The 23,276-nt window shown below is 51.6% G+C and overlaps 1 protein-coding gene across 3 annotated transcripts in view; it reads left to right on the forward strand.

Annotated features, from left to right (window-relative positions):
- Positions 1–290: 290 nt before the first annotated feature.
- The window catches only part of SGSM1 (small G protein signaling modulator 1), a 92,597-nt gene continuing 69,611 nt past the window's right edge, over positions 291–23,276 (forward strand). For 2 of the 3 annotated variants that reach the window (XM_039462333.2, XM_074390992.1), the window contains exons 1-2: positions 295–428; positions 526–569. In XM_039462333.2, coding sequence (XP_039318267.1) covers positions 410–428; positions 526–569 — 63 coding nt within the window. In that variant the 5' untranslated portion in view covers positions 295–409. Of the gene's footprint in view, positions 429–525; positions 570–23,276 lie in introns of all 3 variants that reach the window. The other variant, XM_039462332.2, reaches the window with a different exon arrangement.

A 23,276-nucleotide genomic window follows, 5' to 3' on the forward strand; every position in this document is an offset into this window, starting at 1 on the left:
GGAGGGTGGGGGAGCCCGAAAGGCCAGGGCGCTGGGTGCAGGGAAGCGTGCGCGGGGGCTTTCCGGAGGGGCGGGGCGGCCGCGGAGGGTCCTGACGTCGGACCCCCTCGGGCCGTCAATCAGCGCTCGGCCCCGCCCCGCCGCGCAGTGGCTTTCCAGATGGGCGGGGCGGCCGCGGCGGGTCCTGACGTCGGACGCCCTCGGGCCGTCAATCAGCGCTCGGCCCCGTCCCGCCGCGGGGTGACTTTCCGGAGGGGCGGGGCGGCCGCGGCGGGTCCTGACGTCGGACTCCCTCGGGCCGTCAATCAGCGCTCGGCCCCGCCCCGCCGCGGCTGCAGCTGCCGCGCCAAGGCCGGAGGAGCAGCCGCCGCCCCCACCTCCCGGACTGGGAACTCAGCGGCTCGGAGCCATGGCCTCGGCCACCGCGGGTAAGGGGCTGCGGGACACGGGGGCGGCGGGAGGGCAGCCCCTGGCCCCCGCGCCCACCCCTCGGCCGACCCGCGGCTCTCGCGTCTTGTCCCACAGAGGCGGAGACCCGGCAGAGGCTGCTACGCACCGTCAAGAAGGAGGTGGGTGCCAGGGTGGGGCGCAGGGCAGGACCCCCCACCCCCCGGGCAGGGGGCAGCAGCAGCCAAGCTGGGGGGGGGCGGGGGAGGAAGAGTCTCCGTGGAAGGGTGGCCTCTGGCGGTGGAAGGGCGGCCAGACCTGGTGTGGGGCTCACCTGGGTGGGCATCGACCTCCCGCAGGGCTGGAGGAGCGGCGAGGGAGTTTGGGGGTGGGCGTGGGTATGGAGGGGGCTTTGGCTGTTCGGGGGCTGTGTGTGGGGGCGGATGCAGCGTGAGGGTCCTCAAGTGTCCCAGTAGGACCTCCTCTTGTGGAGGAGCAGGTGGGTGCGGCAGAGGGAGGGGACCTTCCAAGAGAGACAGGCTGCTGAGGGGACCCCCCACAGGGTGTGCTGGGGGAAGGGCTCTCAATGGGGCTGCCAAAGGTGGGGTACGTTCCAGGAAAAGGGAGAGGTTCGATTTGGGAAAATAAAGCTTCCCTCCTCAGCCTCCAAATTCTCAGTCCTTGGAGCCACCTCCAGGAGCCAGGAGACTCCCTCCCTGAGAGTCCCGGGTGAGTGAGCTGCTCCCTTGGCAGTAGGGACCCCCTCACCCCCACCCCCACCCCACACACTCAGAGGGTGAGAATCAGAGAGGTTCTTCTGCCCCTCCACTCTCCCTGGGGTCAGCGGAGAGCCCAGTCTAGTCTTTAGGGCTAACGGCCAATGACCTCCCAGAACCCCATTGACAGGGAGAATTTATAGTCCTTGGGGCCTGGGGTGGCATTTTGTCACCTGGACTGTGTGCTCTGGTGTGTACGCCTGCGTGGGTGAGGACCTGTGGCTGTGAGTATGGCAAATGAGAATGTCTGGGCGTCTGTCTGGAGATATCCAAGTGTATCTCTTAGCATTGTGTGTACACATATCTATATGTGTCTGTGTGTAGATCTGTTTTTGTGAGGGTGCGTCTGTGTGTGTGTATTGTGTGATGCATGAGTCTGTGTGAATAAGTGATGCCGTGACTCTGCATGTGTATCTTGAGTGGGTGTGTGGCATGTGATGCATGAGTCTGTGAATAATGAGGGCTGTGACTCCGTGTGTGTGTGTGTGTGTGTGTACGCGCGTGCACGCATGTGTGTGTTGCCCTCCCCATTCTCCAGCCTCAGGCTCGATGGCCGCTGTGTCTTCGTGACTTTTGAACCTTATGAGTGCTTAGCTCAAGACCTTGCATGGCAGCAGACCTTGTGGGCTGGCCTGGTTTCAGGGCCTGGCTTTGAGTGTGTGTGTGTGTGTGTGTGTGTTGGGGTGTCGGCTGAGATGGCAGCATCAAGCAGCACTGATGACCCCTCCTTCCTTGCACAGTGGCACGCAGCCACCAAGGGCAGCCTGGAGGCTTGGACCTGTTGCTGCCCCTCCCTCCTCAGGGAGCATGGGTATGTGTCTGTGTGTGTGTGTGTGTCTCTGTGTGTGGCATGTCCTATTTTGTTTAAAGAATCAGCTCCAGGGATGGTTGCACATTCTAGCATTTTCGAATGAGACACCCAAAATACATTGGATCCCTCGGAAAGGCCCGGAAGTTTTCAGCTGAGCCCCTGTACAGATTCCTGTGGGTACTCCAAGGGACTCTGTCTAGACCCTCTTTTCAGCGGAACTCACAGACCAACAACCTTCTCATGACTATCTCCAGGGGAGGGGCGTATACCTTACAAAACACCTGCTGTCTTTTCGTTCATGGTTTAACCAGACCCACGTGTAATATGTGCCCCCAAGATGTTTTTGCCTGGAGTAGCTTTGTTTTTATTTATTTGTTTATTTTACTATTAAAAAAAAAAACCATTTTCCTGAAAAGAGATCACATCATAGGTAACTCTGTTTTTAAGGCGATGGTTGAATTGGGGCAGGGGGTGCAGGCAGAAGAGAACACCAGTAAACATCTATCTGGAGAAGGCTGTCGCTGAGACCCAGGTCCCAGCTCAGCTACCAGATTGAGCTTGGTTTCCTGAACAGGTCCCTTCTCCTCTCCAGGACTCAGTTTCTCGATCTGCAGAAGGATACATTGGTACCAGTGCCCTTTGAGGTTTGATCTGTGTCAGTCTAGTTTGGGTCTTGGGCTCAGAAAGGGTGGGTAACTTGCACAAGATCATCCAGCCAAGATGAGACAGAGCTGGGACTTACCCCCCAGGTCTTTTTGATGTCACAGCCAAACTCTGACCCTCCCATCCCTCAAATGTGCTCATCCAAATGCACACGGTGCCACTCCTTGGACAGAATGTGTGGGTGGTACAGTTTCCATTGAACAGATGAGAACACTGTAGCCTAGAGACAATAAGATGATTTTATTTATTTACTTTTTTTCCTTTGAGACAGTATCTGTATCACCAGGCTGGAGTGCAGTGGCGTGATCTCCGCTCACTGCAACCTCCGCCTCCCGGGTTCAAGCGATTCTCCTGACTTAGTCTGCCGAGTAGCTGGGACTACAGGGGCCCACCACCACTCCCAGCTAATTTTTGTATTTTTTAGTAGAGACAGGGTTTCACCATGTTGGCCAGGCTGGTCTCGATCTTCTGACCTCATGATCCACCCGCCTCAGCCTCCCAAAGTGCTGGGATTACAGGCATGAGCCATCACGCCCGGCCAATAAGTGATTATTTCAAGGGGACAGAACCAGTGCAGGGGGCAGGCTCCAGTCTTCTGTCTTGGAGCTCCTATTCAGCATCGCTATCCTGAGAAGATGGCGGCCACTCTGTGCCCCACCCAAAGCATGTCTCTCCTGTCCTTTCCTTTCTTTGCTTACCTCTTTGCGGGGGCATCTCTCTCAGTGTCAGAGAGCCAGTCTTCAGTGGAATAGAAGGGAAAGCTCTTTGCCTAGAAATCTGAGAGTCAAGTCGGGTCTTCCTCCTCCTGGGTTCAGAGGAGCCACATCTCTACCTGTCACAGCCTCACCCAGGCACTGCATTGTGTGTACTCATATCTATGTGTGTCTGTGTGTATATGTTTTCTGTGTGTTGATCTGTTTTCTCAGCCTTCTTTCTAGAAGGGCTGCCCTAACAATCAACAACTCTAGATAGGCTGCGCCGCTCTGCAAGCTTTGCAAAAGCCTGTTGCAGCCACCAAGGGGCCAGCAGAGATTGGGAGCTGGAAACTGTCCAGTGCTGACCTGGGGAGCCAGTAGGACCCAGCACCCATGAGGCAGGTCAACAAGCAACTTTGGGATCAACTAGAGCTGAATTCCAATCCCAGATGCATATTGACTGAGGGCTGTGTGTCAGACCCTGGTCTAGGTCCTGTGGAAATAGCAGGGACAGGCTCCCTTGTAAACAGACCGCATCCCTGTCCTTCTGGGGCTGACCTTGCAGTGGTAGAAACAGACCCCCAACAGATCCTTGATCATATTTACCAGGATAATTACAGGCTGTGCACAGAGATGTGAAGGACAGGCATCCAGGGCTTAGAGAACGCAAAACAGGGAGAACTGACCATGTGCAGGGGCCCCGGATGTGTCGCTTCAGAAGACAGGTGAAAGATGAGTCTGACTTTCAGGTGAAGATATGGGGGTTGGGAGAGACTAGGGAAAACCGTTCCTGGCAGAGGGATTTATACATGCAGAAGCTTTGTGGCCGGAGGGAGCACTGTGAACTTGAAGGAACTGAAGTGACTGGAGCAGAGAGAAAGGAGAAAGGTGCAGAGGCAGAGAAGGCAGAGCATGGGGTCTTATCCCAAAAGGAAGGGGAAGGGAATGGGGAGGGCACCATGAACAGGGAAAGAAGGTGAGGGAGATGAAATTGATGGGCTGTTCACTGCACAATCTTGGACAAGATCTGTCTTTACCTTTATCAGTGTGTGGGTTTTGGTTTATTCATAATGGGGATGAAAATGATTCAGCTGGCAGGATAAACCCTTTGAGAACACCCACCACATTAGCCTGAGCTCCTCCAGGGCAAGCGTTCTTACCACCCACCCCCGCACCCCCCTGGCTCTGTCCTTGGTACCACCAGGAGAAAGCTGGAAATAAGGTGGCCTCAGTGTGATTTCCTCCAGTTAAATCCCACCAGCTCTATCTTGGCTCCTTCCTGGCTTGCTTTTCCCTCCCTGCCACCCCTTAATTTTGTTTTGGTTCCCGGAGCGAGCGAGGACTGGCTTCTTGTTGCCGTGACAACCGCCATTAAGGGAGCCAGCTATGTGATGCCTGTTGATAATGCAAGGAAAGTGACTAACTGCCTTGTTTTTCCGCCTCTTAGCTGGGCCTAGACAGCCTCTTAATTGGAGGGGAGAATGCAGGGGCTGGTAGGAGGCAGATGAGACCCCAGGAAGGAGACAGGGAGATGAGGCAGGTCCTGGAGGGGAAGCTACATTTAGCTCTGCAGACTGGAACTGGTGAAAGGGCTATAATTGTGGAGCCACCGTCACAGCTGCTGAGCAGAGCGTGTTTGGAGGACTGAGCCTCCCAGCCTCTGGGTTAGGGGCAATGAGATGGGAGAGGAAGGCAGGACTTGCTGAGAAGGTTGGAGAAAAACGAGAAAAGCGATTGCTGTTGCCATGGGGACCCTGCTGTTTGACCCTGTGGTTCTTAATGAAGGGGAGCCATTTTGTCTCCCATCCCTAGGTTGGCTAGATACCATCCAGGTCGCCCAGTTAAATTTGACTTTAAGATAAACAGTGAGTAAGTTTTTAGTATGAGTATGTATTGCTAAATCTGGCAGCCCTACTCCAGGGGACATTTGGCAATGTCTGGAAATATTTTTGGTTGTCACAGTTGGGGGTGCTACTGGCATCTAGTGAGAAGAGGCCAGGGATGCTGCTCACGTTCCTGCAATACGCAAGACACCCCCTCAGCCCACCACCAGTAGCAGCACAAAGAATTGGCCAGCTCATAATGGCAACGCTGTTAAGGCAGGGAAATCTCCCCCTGCCCCTGCCCATCCTGCACCCACCTTGCCCTTCACTCCTCTAGGCTGGGCTGATATGAATGTCATATTTTCGTTTATTTTTTTGAGACGGAGTCTTGCTCTGTCACCAGACTGGAGTGCAGTGGCACCATCTTGGCTCACTGCAACTTCTGCCTCCTGGGTTCAAGCAGTTCTCCTGCCTCAGCCTCCTGAGTAGCTGGGACCGCAGGTGCACGCCACCATGCCTGGCTAATTTTTTTTTTTGTATTTTTAGTAGAGACGGGGTTTTACCATGTTGGCCAGGACGGTCTCAACCTTTTGACCCCTTGATCTACCTGCCTAGGCCTCCCAAAGTGCTGGGATTACAGGTGTGAACCACCATGCCAGGCCAGGAATGTCCTATTCTTGAACAACTCATTCTCACTGTTAGATTGTTTTAGATGCATATTTGGGGTCCAGAGCAGGGGTGGGAGGCAGTGAATGAAGTCTTGGCTCCCTAGCGATGCCATTTTGGGAAAGCTTCCCTAGAATGCCCCAGTTTCTCACCTATAAAATGGACTTAGGCCATAGAAGAGAGATTGTACTGTGTAATAACATTAGTAGTTCCTGGCTGGACCTGGTGCTCATGCCTGTAATCCTAGCACTTTGGGAAGCCGAAGTGGGAGGATCACTTCAGGCCAGGAGTTTGGGGCCAGCCTGGGCAACATAGCAAGACCCCATCTCTACAGAAAACAAAATAAAAATGGCCGGGCATTGTGGTGAATGCCTGTAATCCTAGCTCTTTGAGAGGCTGAGGCAGGAGGATCCCTTGAGCCCAGGAAGTTGAGGCTTCAGTGAGCTGTGATCGTATCACTGCACTCCAGCCAAGGCAACAGAGCAAGACCCCGTCTCAAAAAAAAAAAAAAAAAAAAAAAAAAAAAAAAAAAATGCGGCCAGGCATGGTGGCTCATACCTGTAATCCCAGCACTTTGGGAGGCCAAGGCGGGGGGATCACTTGAGGTCAGGCGTTTAAGACCAGCCTGGCCAGCAAACATGGTAAAACCTCATCTCTTCTAAAAATACAAAAATTAGCTGGGTGTGGTAGCATGTGCTTGTAATCCCAGCTATTTGGGAGGCTGAGGCAGGAGAATCGCTTGAACCCAGGAGGTAGAGGTTGCAGGGAGCTGAGATGGTGCTACTGCACTCCAGGCTGGGTGACAGAGTGAGACTCCATCTCAAAAAAAAAAAAAAAAAAAGCAATTCCTAATTTCCTGCCTGTTTGCTGGGGGCTTACTCTGTGCTGGGCACTGTGCCATGAACTTTCTGAGCATTTATCTCCTTCACTCCTCGTAAAAGCCCTAAGGGAGAGAGTCCTCAGCTTTTTCCTTGATGGATGAGGCACTGGAGGCACAGAGATGTTATGTATGCAGCTCACTTTAAGGTCCCACAGTCAGTCCGTGGGGAAGTCAGGATTGAAACCTCACATTGCCAAGATCTGGAGGGGGTGGCCTCATGACCTTGGCTTACAGTGGGCAGTGGTGGGGAGCTATGAGCTTCAGAAAAGTCCCTGGAAGCACAGCTTGGGTTCAGGCGTGTGCAGGGGAAGGAAATGGGACAGGAAAGGTCCGTTTGTCCTAGCGTGTGCAGGGCTGTTAGTGCCAGGCTGTGACATTTGAACTTTCCACCGTGGATAATGGGGAACTATAGAAGATTTATGAGCAAGGGAGGGTTTTGGTTAGAACTGTACTTCAGGAAGTTTCAGCAGGGACCAGGATAGAAAGTTTCTGCCTGCTCTTAGAAGAAAACTCTCTCCCTCCCTCCCTCCCTCCCTTTCTTCCTCCCTCCTTCCTCCCTTCCTTCCTCAAATATTTATTGAGCATCTACTATGTGCCAGGTCCTGTTCTAGAAGCTGCAGCCTGAGAAGTGAATAAAGCAAAGTCTTTGCTCATATCCCCTCATTCAGTGTATAGTATATGGTAGGAGGGCATACAGAGAAAACAATAAATATATATTAAAGATGACAAGGGCTCCAAGGAAAATAAAGGGTGCAGAGGGATGGGAAAGGCTTGCCGGAGCAGGTGGTCAGGGATGGCCTCACTGATGGGATGGCATTTGAGCAGAGACCTGAAGGAAGGAAGGGCGCCGTGTTGACATCTGCAGGAAATGTGTGCCTGGCAGAGGGAACAGCATATGCAGAGGTTGTGAGTTGGGAACAGAGACCAGCTAGGAGGCCAGTGAGGCTGCAGTGAAGTCGGCAAGAGTAGACAAGAGGGTAGAGAGAGTGGGAGATTGATTATTCAAGACCTTTTCCCATCGGAGGCTTTGGCTTTGACTCTGGGTGAGATAGGAGCCATGGGAGTATTTTGAGCAGGGGAGGAACAGGCAAGCTTTGGGGACAAGTCGGGAGGAAGCAAAGACACCAGATCATCGGATAAGAGAGGAAACGTCTGTCTTTGCTGAGCTTTCCATTCTTAGGCTGGCATCATAGCCCCCCCACCCCCTACTTGCCCCGCTGTGCCAAGGAGAGGCTCCAAAAATGCATGTGCTTGAATGAAAGCAGGAATGCCAGGTGGGCTATTTTGGGGCTCTCTGATGCTTCCAGGATTGACTCAAATCAGCTTGCGTGTGACGTGTTTGCTGGCTTGAGAGGACAGAAACTCTCCTCATGAATAATGCAGCCATATCCGCCCGATGCGTCTTGATGCTTTTTCAGGTCTCTGGCAACCTGGCTTCCGGGAGCTTTTGCTGGTGCTGAGCGTCTGCAGCAGCTTGGGCATCCTGGTTCGATGTGGCGAGGCTGCCAGGAAGGCCCCTGACTTGCTTGGTTGTGTCTCTTGCACCACCTGGCTGGGTCTCCCCCAGCCACCTCATGAGGTGCTCCAGAAGCTGGTGGTAGCATTTGTTGCAGGTTGGCACGTAGGAAAGGGCATTTTGGTCACCCCTGAGGGCCCTCAGTTGCTGTCTGCAGAGCCCAGGATGGGAAGTGGGGAGTCCGGTGTCTTTGTTGCAGTTCCGTCCCCAGTAGTGGGTGTGGCTCCTAACAGGTCTGTTCACAAGGTCTCATTTTTCGGCTTTCTAAGTGGACGAGGTTGGACAGCTCCAGGATTCTAAGAACCTCAACTCATCTCATTTGGCCAGCCTCACTCTCTGAGAGCCAAATCTTTCATGTTTTCTCTATTCTGAATTTGCCACGTCTGTATTGAGGATGATTAAAACTAAGTAGCTGATAAGAGTTTTTTGAGTGCCTTCAGTTCGCTCAAGGGAAACAAAACCAGGGCTTAACTAACGTCATTCTCATGGGATAAAGATTTTTAAAAACCCCAAAACCAGCATATACTGAGCATTTCTTGTTGATGACCTCATTATTTATTGATACCCCATGAAGTGCATAAAACATCCTCTTTTATGGATAAGGAAATCGAGGCACAGGGATGGCAGGGAACTCCCTGTAAGGTCACAGAGATTGTCATTGGTGCAGCCCAGGGGTCTGGCCGCACAAACCCGCACAGGGTTCCGAGCTCCACTGAGAGTATGGGGTCAGGGAGAAGGCCAGATTTTGGAACCACACAGCCCTAGGTTCAAATAGTGGCCCTGCCATTTAGTAGCTGCATGAACCTGTCTGACACTAGTTTCCTCGTGTGTCAGATGACAAGGATTTCTGTTCTAGGAGTGTGCAAACCCTTGAAGTTGTACAAACCCCTTGTCCTTGCTGTATGGAGAGAGTATCCTCAGCTTTTGTCAGGACCTCTAAGGAATCCACAACCCAAATACCCAAAGACGCTTCAGCATCACCCTGTGTCTTAGTTGGGGCTGGTGTAACAAAAGTACCATGACCGGGTGGCTTCTAAACGACAGGAATTCTCACAGTTCTGGTGGCTAGAAGTCTGAGATCAGGGTAGCAGCATGGTTGGTGTCTGGTGAGGGCCCTCTTCCTTTTTGCAAGCTGTAGACTTCTCCTCATGTCCTCACATGGTGGAAAGCAGGTGAGAGAAGTCTTTGGGGTCTCTTTTATAAGAGCACAAATCGTGGCTGGGCTCAGTGGCTTACGCCTGTAATCCAAGCACTTTGAGAGGCCGAGGTAGGGGGATCACCTGAGGTCAGGAGTTCAAGACCAGCCTGGCCAACATGGTGAAACCCTGTGTCTACTAAAATTACAAAATTGTCCAGGCGTGGTGGCGGGCCCCTGTAATCCCAGCTACTCAGGAGACTGAAGCAGGAGAATCTTTTGAACCCAGGAGGCGGAGGTTGCAGTGAGCTGAGATTGTGCCACTGCACTCTAGCCTGGGCAACAGAGTGAGATTCCATCTCAGAAAAAAGAAAAGGAAAGAAAAAAAAAAAAAAAAGAACATTAATTCCATCCAAATCCAAGGCCAAGAGCCACCCTCATGACTTAATGACCTCCCAGAAGCCCTTTCTTCTAATACCACCACTTTGGGGATTAGGATTTTAAAATACGAATTTTCGAGGGGTATGTCAGAACATTCAGTCTGTAACTCCCTGCAGGATGTGCAAATCAGAGATGAATGCAATACGGTTTTCTGTCCTCAGTGTGCCCAGAAATGAAGTGGTACCTCTTAGTTTCCAAACCAGTTCCAGTAATAATAGCTTTCTAACAAAAATAACAATAATCACAACCCCAGTAATAATTATAATTAGCATTTATTGGGCACCTACTCTCTCCAGGCCTGCCTTGTTCCAGTATATTAGCCACGAGTCACCAGTGCTTATCTACATTTCAATCAAGTTAAATTTAAATTAAATTTAAAATGCAATTCTTCAGTCACACTAGCCACATTTCAAGTGCCCAGTAGCCGCGTATGATCGGTGATACTGTGGGACGGCACAGGGATCGAGCGTTTCCCCAGAAGTCTAACCTGTTCTAGACAGTGTGCCGTGCACTTTGCATTCATTAGTATATGTAATGTGAAAAGTAAACAAACTCAAAAACCATCAGAGGGAACAGATGAGGAAACTGAGGCCCAAGGTCACCCAGCAAATGGCAGAGCTGGAGACTGACCTGTGCGTGTGTTTACTACCCAGAGCGCCTCCCTTGATCTGGCACCGGCTGGGTGCTGCACCCTGTTTGAGGTCCTTATGATCCTGTTTGACAGATAAGTACTGTACATTGAAGCACAGAGAAGTGAAGTGACTTGCCCAAGGTCATGCCGCTGGGAAGAGGTGGAGACAGGATTTGAAGCCAGTGTTTAGACACACTATTGAATTGCTGCTCTTCCTTCTAAGGCCGGGTGGAGGTGGTTAGTCCCTATCCAGAAAGATAATAAATGCTTTCTGATGTATCCTGATGGACCTGTGTGTGTTTTAAGCAGCTGTTTGGGAATTTCGTTTTCCTATTTTCGGCAGCTGCCCAAACCACCTTCCCCACCCCACCCCCCCAACGTTTGGCCATCTTCCAGGGATCTTGGGCGAGCTCTGAGTCTGCGTGTATCTTCCTCATCCGGGAGGCCCCTGGGTCTGGGGAGATGGGGGTGCTTCCAGGGGAGCCAGACGCAAGCAGTGGGCAGGCTCCCAGGAGAAGGCCAGCCAGTCTCCAGGGTGTGGGCTAGGAATGGAAAACGTGCAGGCCGGCTTCTCTGGGGATGGAGGAGGCCAGGGAGCATTTTCACAGCTCCATCCTCTCCTGTGCATGGGCGTGGCAGCCTGAAGGACCTTTATACCAGGATGGCCCCGGGAGAATGCCCTGGAATCAGGCCCCAGGGGAGCCTTCTTGTCAAGGGGTGTCTGAGGAACCTGGGCAGGGTGATAAGAGGAGGCTCATTTGTAGGAACCCCTGCCCCAGAACACCCCTTCCAGGTTGTGGCAGGTTGGCGGGTCCTCACACTGTCACAGAACCATGCTGGCACCTATTTACAGCAAGCCGGTAAACGATTAACTGGGGCCAGGCTGGCAGTAGCCAAGTTAGCGGTGTTTGCTTCTCCCGTAAGCCCCAGTAACCACATTTAGGGCAGGTTACGCAGGGAGGGATTGAAGGAAGAATTTTTCTAATACTCTGAAGACCCACAGGCCACTGCTCTGTGACTTTTCATTCCCCGCTCCCCACTGCCACCTACCCCATGGCGTGGACCGACTGTAGGACACCGCTCTGTGGCTTTGCTTTTGTGATCTATGCCGTGTGGAAGTGACAGGAAAGATGGAAGGGTGTGGGCAGAAAGTGGGGGGCCAGTGTGTCCTGGAACCGCATGTGAGAGCGAGTCCAGGACAGGAAGCTTTGATCCGTCCACTCACCAGCATTTGCTGAGCACTTAACTGGACGCCAGGCTCTGTGCTGGGCATGGGGGAGACAGCAGGGAGCACACCAGGTGAGATCCCTACCCGCAACCTAGAGGGCAGAGGCAGATGGTGACCATGGCAACAGGTGGAGAAGCATGATGAATTCAGAAATGGATGAGAAAACAGCCATACAGCCGGGGGAGAGAGGCCGGGCTGAGGCAGGTAGGTGGCAGCTTACCTAGGCAGTCATGGCAGGCCTCAGAAGGTGGTATATGAGCTGATCTGTTTTTGTTTCTGAGATGGAGTTTCACTCCGTCACCCAGGCTGGAGTGCAATGGTGCGATCTCGGCTCACTGCAACTTCTGCCTCCCGGGTTCAAGTGATTCTCCCTCCTCAGCCTGAGTACCTGGGTTTACAGGTGCCCGCTATCATGCCCAGCTAATTGTTGTATTTTCAGTAGGGATGGGGTTTGACCATGTTAGGCAGGCTGGTCTCCATTACAGGCACGAGCCACCGCGCCCCGCCTGAGCTGATATCTTAATGATGAAAAGACAAGGCTGTGCAGAGAACTAGGAAGGGCAGAGAGCATGGCAGGAACAAAGGCACTGAGGCAGCGAGGAGCCTGCAGCATTGGAGGAAGGCAAGGGAGCAGGAAGTGAGGAGGAGCGCGATAGGAGACAGGCCAGGGACATCGTTCCCTGGAACGTCCCCTGTGGAGGTGGCAGGGAAGGTTTCTGAGCTGACACCGCCGGACACCTTCTCTACAAAAGCCCCAAAGCCCATTGCAGGTCATAGTGGGCTGCGAGCACAGGGGAGCCCATTGCGAAGGAGGCGCTTAGCCTGTCTGCTGAAAGTCAGGATCCCTGCCAACATCTTCTGTGACTGACAGTGTGAGGAAAGGACATGGTTTTCTTATTCCGCCCCCCAACCCCAAAGTTTGTATTTAAGACTTTTATTAAAGTCTTTTTAGAGCAGTCTTAGCTTCGCAGAAAAACTGAGCAGAAGGTGCAGAGGTTTCCCACATATCCTTGACCCTCCACACGTGTAGCCTTCACTCTGTCACTGTCCGCGGCCAGAGTGGTGCCTCTGTTAGAATGAATGAACCCACATGGACGCTTATCCCCCAGAGTCTGCAGCTGACATCGGGGTTCACTCTCGGTGCTGTGCCTTCTGTGGGCTCGGACGAATGTCTGATGGTGTGCATCCACCATCGCAGTATCACACAGAGAGTGTTTCCAGCGCCCTGCAAACCTCCCATGCCTTACCTGTTCGTCTCTGTTTCCTTCCCGACCCCTGGCAGCCCCTGATCTTTTCATAGCTCCATAGCTTTGCCTCTTCCAGAATGTCATATTGTTGGAATTGCGTAGTACGTAGCCTTTTCAGATTGGTTTCTCTCGCTTAGTAAAAGGCATTTAAGATAGGCTATTTCTTCTTGTCACCATGATTCCTCTTGGGGAGCTGACGTGGAGCAGAGAGGGAGCCAGGTGGTGCTGGGCGTGCAGGGAGAGCTGTACTGTGAGAAATGATAGCCAAGGGCAGAGATGGAGCTGGCAGGTGCCGCGTCCCCTGGCCCCACGAGCAGCAAGTTGGCTGTGACTGTGATGTTCAGCCTCAGTGGGCTAAGGGAGCAAGTGCATGGCTCGCCCTACCACTGGGGTCCCCACTGCAATATGGGGCTCCAGAGCAAGAGACTTTAAGTCCCAGCCTCCTCACAGGTCTGATGGCGTTCACCTCTCACAGCTCTGCTGCCTCATTGGGAAAATGGGAATAGCAGAGGCACCTACAATGCATGGTAGTTGCAAATCTTTGGGCTCAAGTGTGTAAAGCACCCAGTTGTGGGAAACACCCGTAGGTGTATCTTGAATGAATGAACAAACCTGTGTGCCGGGCTCAGTGCAGGAAAGACAGTCTTGGATTTGAATCTTGCCCTGCCATTTCCAAGCCTTGTGCTCTCAGGTGAGTCATTTCAACTGACCAGAACTCAGTTTCCTCATCTGGAAAGCAAAGAGAGTAATTGTACCCATTTTACAGAATTACATGGAGAGTAGATGAGATCATACTCCAAGCCATAGTGCTGGGCACTCAGTAAACATTTTATAAATAAAAGCTGGCCAGGCACAGTGGCTCACACCTGTAATCCCAGCACTTTGGGAGCCTGAGGCAGGTGGATCACGAGGTCAGGAGTTTGAGACCACCCTGGCCAACGTGGCAAAACCCTGTCTCTACTATAAATACAAAAAATTAGCAGGGTATGGTGGTGCCCACCTGTAGTTCCAGTTACTCAGGAGGCTGAGGCAGGAGAATTGCTTGAATCAGGGAGGCGGAGGTTGGAGTGAGCTAAGATCGCACCACTGCATTCCAGCCTGGGTGACAGAGTGAGACTCTGTCTCAAAAAAATAAAAATAAAAATAAAAAAAGAAATGCTGGATATGATGACTTAAAACAAATGTGTTAAGTACTGAGTAGGCAGCAGCTATTGTGTCAAACGTTTGAAAGGTATTGTCTTGGCTGGGCGCAGTGGCTCATGCCTGTAATCCCAGCACTTTGGGAGACTGAGGCAGGCAGATCACTTGAGGCCAAGAGTTCAAGACCAGCCTGGGCAACATTTAAAAAGAAATGGCTAGGCGTGGTGGTGTGTATCTGTAGTTCCAGCTACTCAGGAGGCCGAGGCGGGAGGACTGCTTGAGCCCAGGAGTTCAAGTCTGCCGTGAGCCATGATCATGTCACCGCACTCCAGCCTGGACAACACACTCTCTCTCTAAAAATATATTCAAATAAATAAATGTATTATCTTATGCCAGTGAGGCAGATGCTGCTGATATCACCCATTTCACAGATGGGAAAGCTGAGGCCCAGAGAAAGGACAGGATTTGCCTAAGGTCATGCATGGATAAGCTAGCATTGGAATTCTGGGAGTCTGATTCAGGGCCTGATGCAGCAGGTGTTACTCCAGGAGCTCAGAAGAAGACCGGCGTGGAGTGCTGGGCTCGCGAGGGAATGTGGAGAGGGCCATGTGACGTGGCCCTGGAAAATAGGAGGATTTTTCCAGAGCTGGAGGAGACCGAGCTGGGAATGGGTGAGGATGTCAAGTGGAGGGGCCTGCATGGGCAAGGACCAGGAGGTGAGAGTCACCTGGGTCACACAGAAGAAATGGCACCTGTGACTGGAGCCTAGGGTGTGGGACAGGAAAGGGACAGGATTCAACAGGGAAGAAGGTTTGGCCACAGTATGGAGGCAGACACAGCTTGCGGAGCTGGGGCACCGTCTCTCCCCCATCCCCCACCCCAAGTCTGTTTGTGTCTGTCCTTTGGAGCTTCCCAAAATACTCCTGTCCCCACCCCATCACCACCACCAGCCCCGCTCCAGCCCCTCCCAACTGTCACCTCCCGTGTGCCTCACCCAGAATAAATTTAAAAATTACGAGCCGCCAGCTCTTTCCGTAGACTGCTTCTCCCTGATACAATGCCCTTGCATCTGTTCCTTCTTTGAAGCTCCACGGCAGCTATGTGGGGGCAGTCACAGGGGCGATTTTTTTTCTCTCCTTTAGAGTGGGAGAAATTGAGGCTTGGAGAGTTAATTTATATTTGTTCTTCAGATTTTGAGCCATCACCACCTTCAGGAAGCCCTCCCTGACCTTCCCCGCTGCCCTGTCAGGTCTGGTGTCTTCGTTATTTGTTCTCCTAGAACCAAGGTGCAAAGAACTGGTCTCACTTTGTCATCATTTATCCACTTTGTGATCTCGTTTATATCTCTTCATCTCCCTGGACTGTAGTGCTTGTGAAGACAGGGACCGTGTCTGCCTGCTGAGTGCGTGAATGACAGTGTTGCTCCCGTGATATGCGCGGGGAGGGAGGTATTAACGGGAAATGGAAGAGGCACACTTGTCCCGGCTTAGGGGAGTCCAGGAAGGGTTCCAGGATGAGGCGGCACCTTGGCTGAAGCTTGAAGGCTGCATTGCAGCTAGCCAGCTGGAGCATTCGCGGAGGGTCATCTGGCAGAAGGCGCCACACGAGCAATGGTACGGAAGTGAGCATGTAGTGCCACCTCTGGGGACCAGGGCTGAGGGTCAGTGGTCCAGGCAGGGCTGAAGATGCTGGTCCGTGCATCTTGTCCTGGGAATCCCACGAGCCTGTGCCTGCAGCAGAGTGGTACAACCTGCCCTACGCTTGCTCCCGTTGCCCTAGTGGTTGCTGAGGGGCTTCTGAGTCACCCCCTCTTCTCTCCACTTTCCTCACATGCTGAGTCATTTTTGGTTGTTTTGAGATGGAGTGTCTCTCTGTTGCCCAGGCTGGAGTGTAGTGGCATGATCTTGGCTCACCGCAACCTCTACCTCCTAGATTCAAGCAGTTGAACCCTGCCTCAGTTACCTGGTAGCTGGGATTACAGGCTTGCACCACCATACCCGGCTAAGTTTCGTATATTTAATAGAGATGGGGTTTCACCATACTGGTCAGCCTGGTCTCAAACTCCTGACGTTAGGTGATCCACCTGCCTCAGCCTCCCAAAGTGTTGGGGTCCTAGGCGTAAGCCACCATGCCCGGCCTGAGAGTTATTTTTAAAGCCACCCCGCAGGGCCCCCCAGGCATCCTCTCCACTGCGAGTTTCTTCTGCAGGTAAGCGTCAGGGAGCCCATGTCATAAGTGGGTGCCAGCTCGGTGGTCCGCACCCCACCTCAACCACCGGAGACCCCAGGCGGGGAGTAGAGGTGGGGCGCTCTGAGTTAGCAGGGCCTTGGAGGAGCAGGGGGCAGCCTGGCTTGGGTGATTTTTATTTAGACCTACTGTGTGCCACAAGCACTGTGCTGGGTGCTTTAAACCAGGGGTGTCTATAGGCCAAATCCAACCTGTTTGTACCCACCCTTTACATGTTCAAAGGGTTATAAAAACCCTTTGAAACATACTGTGAGATAGATTGTGTGTGGCCTGAAAATAGGTCACATACAATTTGTATTTGCCAGATTTGGCAAATAAAAATTCAGAATGCCTTAAGTTTGAATCTCAGAGAATCATCAACAGTCTGTATAGCATTTGGTGCATAGCTATACTCAAAAGATTATTCCTTATTGATCTGAAATCGAGATTTAACTGGGCATCCTGTGATTTGTCAGGCCGTCCCACCCCGAACCCTAAAATATTTGCCACCCAACCCTTTACAGAAAAAATTTACTGATCCCAGCTTTAAACACATATCAATGGGATCTAGAGCCAGGGAGGCTTAGGACACCCCCTAGAACCAAGCTCAGTAAGCATTAGCTGCTGGTGTTAATGTTGCTAATGTAGTCCGATTGATTGTCAGCATTTATTGAGCACCTACTGTGTTGCCCGGGCACTGTCGTAGGGATTCAAGCTCTTCATGGGAGAGATGAACACTAAATGGATGAGCACAGAGATGTATAAAGAGAGGTCAAGTGCATGAGTCCTAAGGAAGAGAACACAGCAGAGGAAAAGGGTGGTAATGGCAGGTGTGAGGCCCTGTATCAGTCAAGGTGATCAGGGAGCCTCTCCGAGGGGCAGACACATAATGGAGTGGGGATGTGGCTTCCTGGGGGCTACCCCTTCTCCAACCCTCATGGCGTGCCTGGCCCTGTTCCAGTGCTATGTATGTTTTGCTCATGGAATCCTCACACAGCAGCCCTGTGAGGTGATGCAGGTACCGTCCCCATTTCACAGATGAGGAAACTGAGGCCCGAGGTCAGCCAGCAAATGGCAGAGCTGGAGATTGACTTGTTTATGCTTTTACCTCCCTAGAGTGCCTCCATGGATCTGGCACTGGCTGCGTGCTGGGTCCTGTTTGAGGCTCTCTGCGTCTATTTTCTGCAATCTTTATGACAGCCCTGCACCCGGGGGTATGTTTCCCATCTAGGGCCCTGAGGAGTAAACCCAACCCATACAGTATGGGGAGGCAGGGAAGAGTGGCAAGTTAATGTGGAACTGGCAGGATTCAAGGTGGGCAGCAGAAGGTACCTGGGTGTGGGCAGGTGGTACGTGAGAGGGCGGGAGAAGATAGGGCAGGCCCAGGAGACCCAGAAGTCCCCCTTCCTACTTCACAGATTGTGCTGGGTTTCCTTGCCTGGAATTAGCGTTCACTCGCCCTGAGTCCCTCCTGAGATTAATCCTCTTTTTATGCTGTTTAAATATTTGCAGGTGGAGAGAAGGAGGGAGGGAGGGTGGGGCTGGAGGTGGTGGGGCAGGTGCTCAGAGGCCTGATGTGGTGGAGCGGGGCGGGGCTGCAGCCCCAGGGACTAGCCGGGAGGTGGGAAGCCCAGGGAAGGCGGCACACTGAGCTGAAGGCCTCAGCAGCCGGCCATTCACCTGCCGCCCATGAGCACCTCCTGGGTAGTCTGAGTCATTTCAAGTGCCTCTATCATTTGAAGAATCCCTGCTGTGTGTCAGGTAGCATCTCCATGATCTCATTCAGGCCTCCTCAAATGTGGATATCTGTAAAGTGAGGTAACAGCCTAAGAGGGAGGGGTGCTGTTACCACCCACCTCACTTTGCAGGTATCCACATGAGGTTGGAAACTTGCCCAACATCACACACACAGTGAGTAGCTAGGATTCGACCCCAGGTCAGTGACTCCACATTCTGGGCTCTCAGCCTCTCTCAGCTGCCTCCTGACACCCTGTCCTTTATGCTAATTTGCTGGCTCCAGAAGGAATGAGCTCCCCATCATTGGAGGACTACAAGCAGGTGTTGGAGGACCCCTTAGAATGGATGCTGGGGAGGAATAAAAGCCTCCTGACCACCTGGACCTTTGTGGACCCCCATCTCCTGAAAGACTCCCCTTTGGGTATGATTCGTACAGTCTTTCCAGTGAACCCAGTTCTCCTAACTCCTAGGGTGGTGTTTCTTTTGGTCCTCAAGTTGGGAGAGGCTGAGGAATCCCTTCTCACGGGTTTCCTAGCACCTTGATTTTCAGATGACCCAGTACTGGGCAGGTCTGGCGGCCGGGCTTTAAGGCAGGCCATCAGACAGGCCTAGGTTCAAATTCCAGCAGTGCCCCTTCCTGGCTGTGTGACCCTGGGAAAATTGCATAAACTCCCTGACCCTCAGTTTACACTCCCATCAGCCCCATCTTTAAAATGGGAATAATAATGGCTTTTTGAGGATTAAATAAGTGTTCTATAAAAGCACCTGGCACATAGAGGATGTTCAAGTAAGGAACTTTAACAAATTTATGGGGAAAAAAAAATACACCTCATTAAAAAGTGGGCAAATGACATGAACAGACACTTCTCAGAAGAAGACATGCATGTGGCCAACAAGTATATGAAAAAAAGCTCAACCTCACTGATCATTAGTGAAATACCATCTCACACCAGTCCGAATGGCTCATTTTTTTTGTCTTGCTCTGTTGCCCAGGCTGGAGTGCTGTGGTACAGTCCCAGCCCACTGCAGTCTCCGCCTCCTGGGTTCCAGCAATTCTCCTGCCTCAGCTGCAATTACAGGTGCCTGTAATTCCCAGCATCTGTAGCTGGTTTACAGGTGCCTGCCACCATGCCCAGCTGATTTTTTTAAATTTTTAGTAGAGACCAGATTTCACCATGTTGCCCAGGCTGGTCTCGAACTCCTGACCTCGTGATCCACCCACTTTGGCCTCCCAAAGTGCTGGGATTACAGGCTTGAGCCACCATGCCCAGCCACAATGGCTAATTACTAAAAAGTCAAAAAATTGGGCATATGTTATCAGGATTCTGTGTGCTCGCCATGTATGTGTGGCAAGTGCCGGGCACATATAGATAAGAGGAATAGTATTATTTTCAGAGACAGTCACTGGCTGAAGCTTCCAGAGGTGCAGTCAAGAGTGTGGGTTTAGCTTCCATTTCTGCTCACTATATGACCTTGGGCCTGTTATTTAATCTTTCTGCCCCTCAGTCTTATCATCTGAGAACTGGGTATGAAATACAACCTGTCCTCACAGCACTGCAGAGAGGGCATAATGAGCAAATAATACAGATCAAACCTAGATGCCACCTGTTCAGCTGAGGCTGGCACATGAGGAGGGCTTGGTCAGAGGGAGAGATGATGAGGATGATGAAGATGGTGGGAATGGTGCTCTCGGTGGATCTGTTACTTCACTAGGGTTGCCCTAACAGGGTACCCGGAATGGGCGGCTTGCACGACAGAAACTGATTTTCTCACAGCTCTGGAAACTGGAAATCCAACATCAAGGTGTCTGACGGACTGGTTCCTTCTGAACTCTGTGGGGGAAGGATCTGATCAAGCCTCCCTTCTTGGCTCATAAGTGGCCATCTTCTCCCTGATCTTCACATGATCTTCCCTATGTATCTGTGTCTAAATTTCCTCCTTTATTTATTTATTTATTTATTTATTTATTTGAGACAGAGTTTCATCTTGTTGCCCAGGTTGGACGGCAGTAGCATGATCTTGGCTCACTGCAACCTCTGCCTCCTGGCTTCAAGTGATTCTCCTGTCTCAGCCTCCGGAGTAGCTAGGATTATAGGCACCTGCCACCACACCTGGCTAATTTTTGTATTTTTAGTAGAGACAGGGTTTCACCATGTTGGCCAGGCTGGTCTGGACCTCCTGACCTCAGGTGATCTACCCACCCTGACCTCCCAAAGTGCTGAGCCACTGTGCCTGGCCAGTTACTCTTTTTTTTTTCTTTTTTGAGACAGAGCCTTGCGCTGTTGCCAGGGTGGAGTGTGGTGGCATGATCTCAGCTCACTGCAATCCTGGGTTCAAGCTATTCCCCCTGCCTCAGCCTCCCAAGTAGCTGGGACTACAGGTGCGTGCCACCACGCCTGGCTAATTTTTTGTACTTTAGTAGAGATGGAGTTTCACCATGTTGGCCATGATCTGACCTCATGATCTGCCTGTCTCGCCCTCCCAAAGTGCTGGGATTACAGTTGTGAGCCACCGTGCCCAGCCCCAATTTCCTCTTCCTATAAGGGCACTTACATTCACATTGGATTAGGACCCACCCTAATGACCTGATTTTTGACTTAGTCACCTCTGTCAAGACCTAATCTCCAAAGACAGCACATTCTGAGACAGCAGGGTTAAGATTTCCACATATGCAGTTGGAGTGAAGGGGATACAGTTAAGCCCATAGCAGTCGGGGAGGTGACCATTCTGCGTGATCAGATTTCTGAGGGTGGAAGAGGCATGACACAGGAAAGGAAGGGAGGATGAGGGCATCCCAGACAGTGGGAGGTCAGAGGAGTAAGTGGGGAGACCCTGAGGGGTGCTGCCTGCTTGAAGGCATCTGCTTGTTGGTGACAGAGCTAGAACTTTCCAAAGCTGGCATGCCCCCCTTCCACCCTCCCACCATGTGCTCTGGAGAAAGCCAGGGGTTTGCCACATGTCCTGAGGGAGCTCATGGCTTCCTTTTGTGGAGGGAACAGGTGGAGCCTGGTAGCCTCTGTGTTCACCATGAGGGAGAACACAGACAGGTGGCCGGGCTCCTATGTCAGAGCCACTCTGGAGGTGACAGCAGATGGCTGCCTCCAAGGAACAGGAGGACGTTAGCAGGACAGCTACAACCTTAAGAGAGAGCCGGCCACGGTGTATGGGAGTTGTCAGTCACGTCAGCACTGACCCCGAGTGCTGTCCCAGACTGCGGACCACCTAAGTATGCTGTCTGGGTCATGACTTGGGATAGAGGGGCAGTTCTTTTGGCTGGAGCTGCTAAGTAGACCAGCCTGGTGGATGGAGCCAAATGTTCCTGTGCAGTGTTGGTCCTCAGGCCAAATCCAGCCCTCCCCTGGTTTTTGTGAATAAAGTTTTATTGGGACACAGCCATGCCCATTCATTTCAATACATAAATGAATATGTAGCTGCTTTCATGCTACAAGGGCAGAGTTGAATAGTTAACATGGAGACCATGTTACCAGCAAAGCAGAAATTATTTACTCTCTGGACCTTTACAGAAAAGAGTTGCCGACCCTTGGTCCTCTGCTTTGTAGTCTAAAGTCTTGAGTGTCAGGCTTGGCCCTGGCCCTTCCTGGCTGTAATGATTTAGAGAAATACCCCCTGCCCTCTGAGTCTTAACTGCCTCCTCAGCCCGTAGGGATTGTATTCACCTGAAGTTGTGAGGCAAGGCAGGCGGGAGAGAGCTTTACAAACTGCAACTCGCTCAAGACATACTAGTTTTTCTCTGCGTTCAACCTGCCTGTTGCCCACTCTCCCTCCTCACGCCCTAGGCAAAACTCCTTTCCATACCTGCTCCATACTGCCCTTAGTGGTGGGGTTTCCCCCTGCAAAGTTTTGTTCTTTTCTTAACCCGATTTTTACCTGCATAAACACGCCTGATGAGTAGGGAGGTGGGATGCACAGACCAGATGTAACTTGGTCCAGGGAAGCAGGGGTGTCTCCGTCATCATGATTCAAATGCTGCTGATTATGGAGCACACACTGTATACCAGGCCCTGTGCTAAAAGCTTTGCCCGCGTCGTCTCATCTAAACCTCCCCATCAGGGCATTCATTCAACAGATAGATACTGAATGCCTGCTCTGTGCCGGGCACTCTGGGAGTAGAGCCCCAGATGGCAGAGATGAATTCCTGACCTCATGGAGTGTGGAGGCCACTAAATCAGAGAGTTAGGGAATAAGGCAAATAAGGAAAATCATGAAGGACTATGGAGAGAAAAAAGGTAGAAAATGGGGTATGTAGTGTATCAAGTCGGGTGAGGGTCGGGGAGTTGCAATTTTAAATAGGATGGTCAGGGAAGGTGACATTTGAAGAAAGAGTTGAGGTTTCTGGGGAAAGAGCGTTCCGGGCAAAGGGAACAGAAGTTGCAAAGGACATGAGATGGGCAAACATCAGGGAAGCCTGTGTATATAGAGTAGGTGTTGGGATGGGGGAGAGGGGCTTGGGAGGTCAGCAGAGGGCCCTCCCTGTGGGGGGTGGTGAGGACTTGGACTGTTACTCTGGAGGAGATGGGTGCCATAGAATAGTTCTGGGCAGAGGAGGAACCTGGTTTGATGGAACTTTCTGTAAAAAGAAAAACATTCATTTATTTATATTGTGTGAATACACAACATATGCACATTTTAAAATGGTAAAATATACATAATTTAAAATTTGCCTTCTTAACCATTTTAAAATATACCGTTCAATGTTGAGTACGTTTACATTCCATGTGCCAACTTCCAGATCTCTTTTTGAAAGATAAACTCGACACGCATTAAATAACACCTCCCCATTTCTCCTCTCCCCAGCCCCCCAGCGACCGTCATTCTCCTTGCTTTCTCTTTTAAATTTGACAACTCTAAGTACCTCATATAAGTGGAATCATGAAGTATTTCTTCATTTGTGTCTCGATTATTTCACTTAGCACAATGTCCTCAAGGTTCATTCATGTTTTAGCATGTGTCAGAATTTCCTTCCTTTTTAAGGCTGGGTAGTATTCCATTGTGTGTGTAGACCACATTTCGTCTATCCTTTCAGCCATCGATGGACACTTGGGTTCCTTCCACCTTGTGGCTGCTGTGAATAATACTGCTGTGAACATGGGTGTACAAATTTGGCTTTGAGACTTTGCCTTCAGTTGTTTTGAGTATATGCCCAGAAGTGGAATAACTGGATCATATGCTAATTGTATGGTTAGTCTTTGGAAGAACTACCATACCGTTGACCGTAGCAGCTCCACCACGTTGCCTTCTGATCATTGCGCAAGG

This window comes from Saimiri boliviensis, chromosome 21, assembly GCF_048565385.1.
Source record: "Saimiri boliviensis isolate mSaiBol1 chromosome 21, mSaiBol1.pri, whole genome shotgun sequence".
NCBI lineage: Eukaryota > Metazoa > Chordata > Mammalia > Primates > Cebidae > Saimiri > Saimiri boliviensis.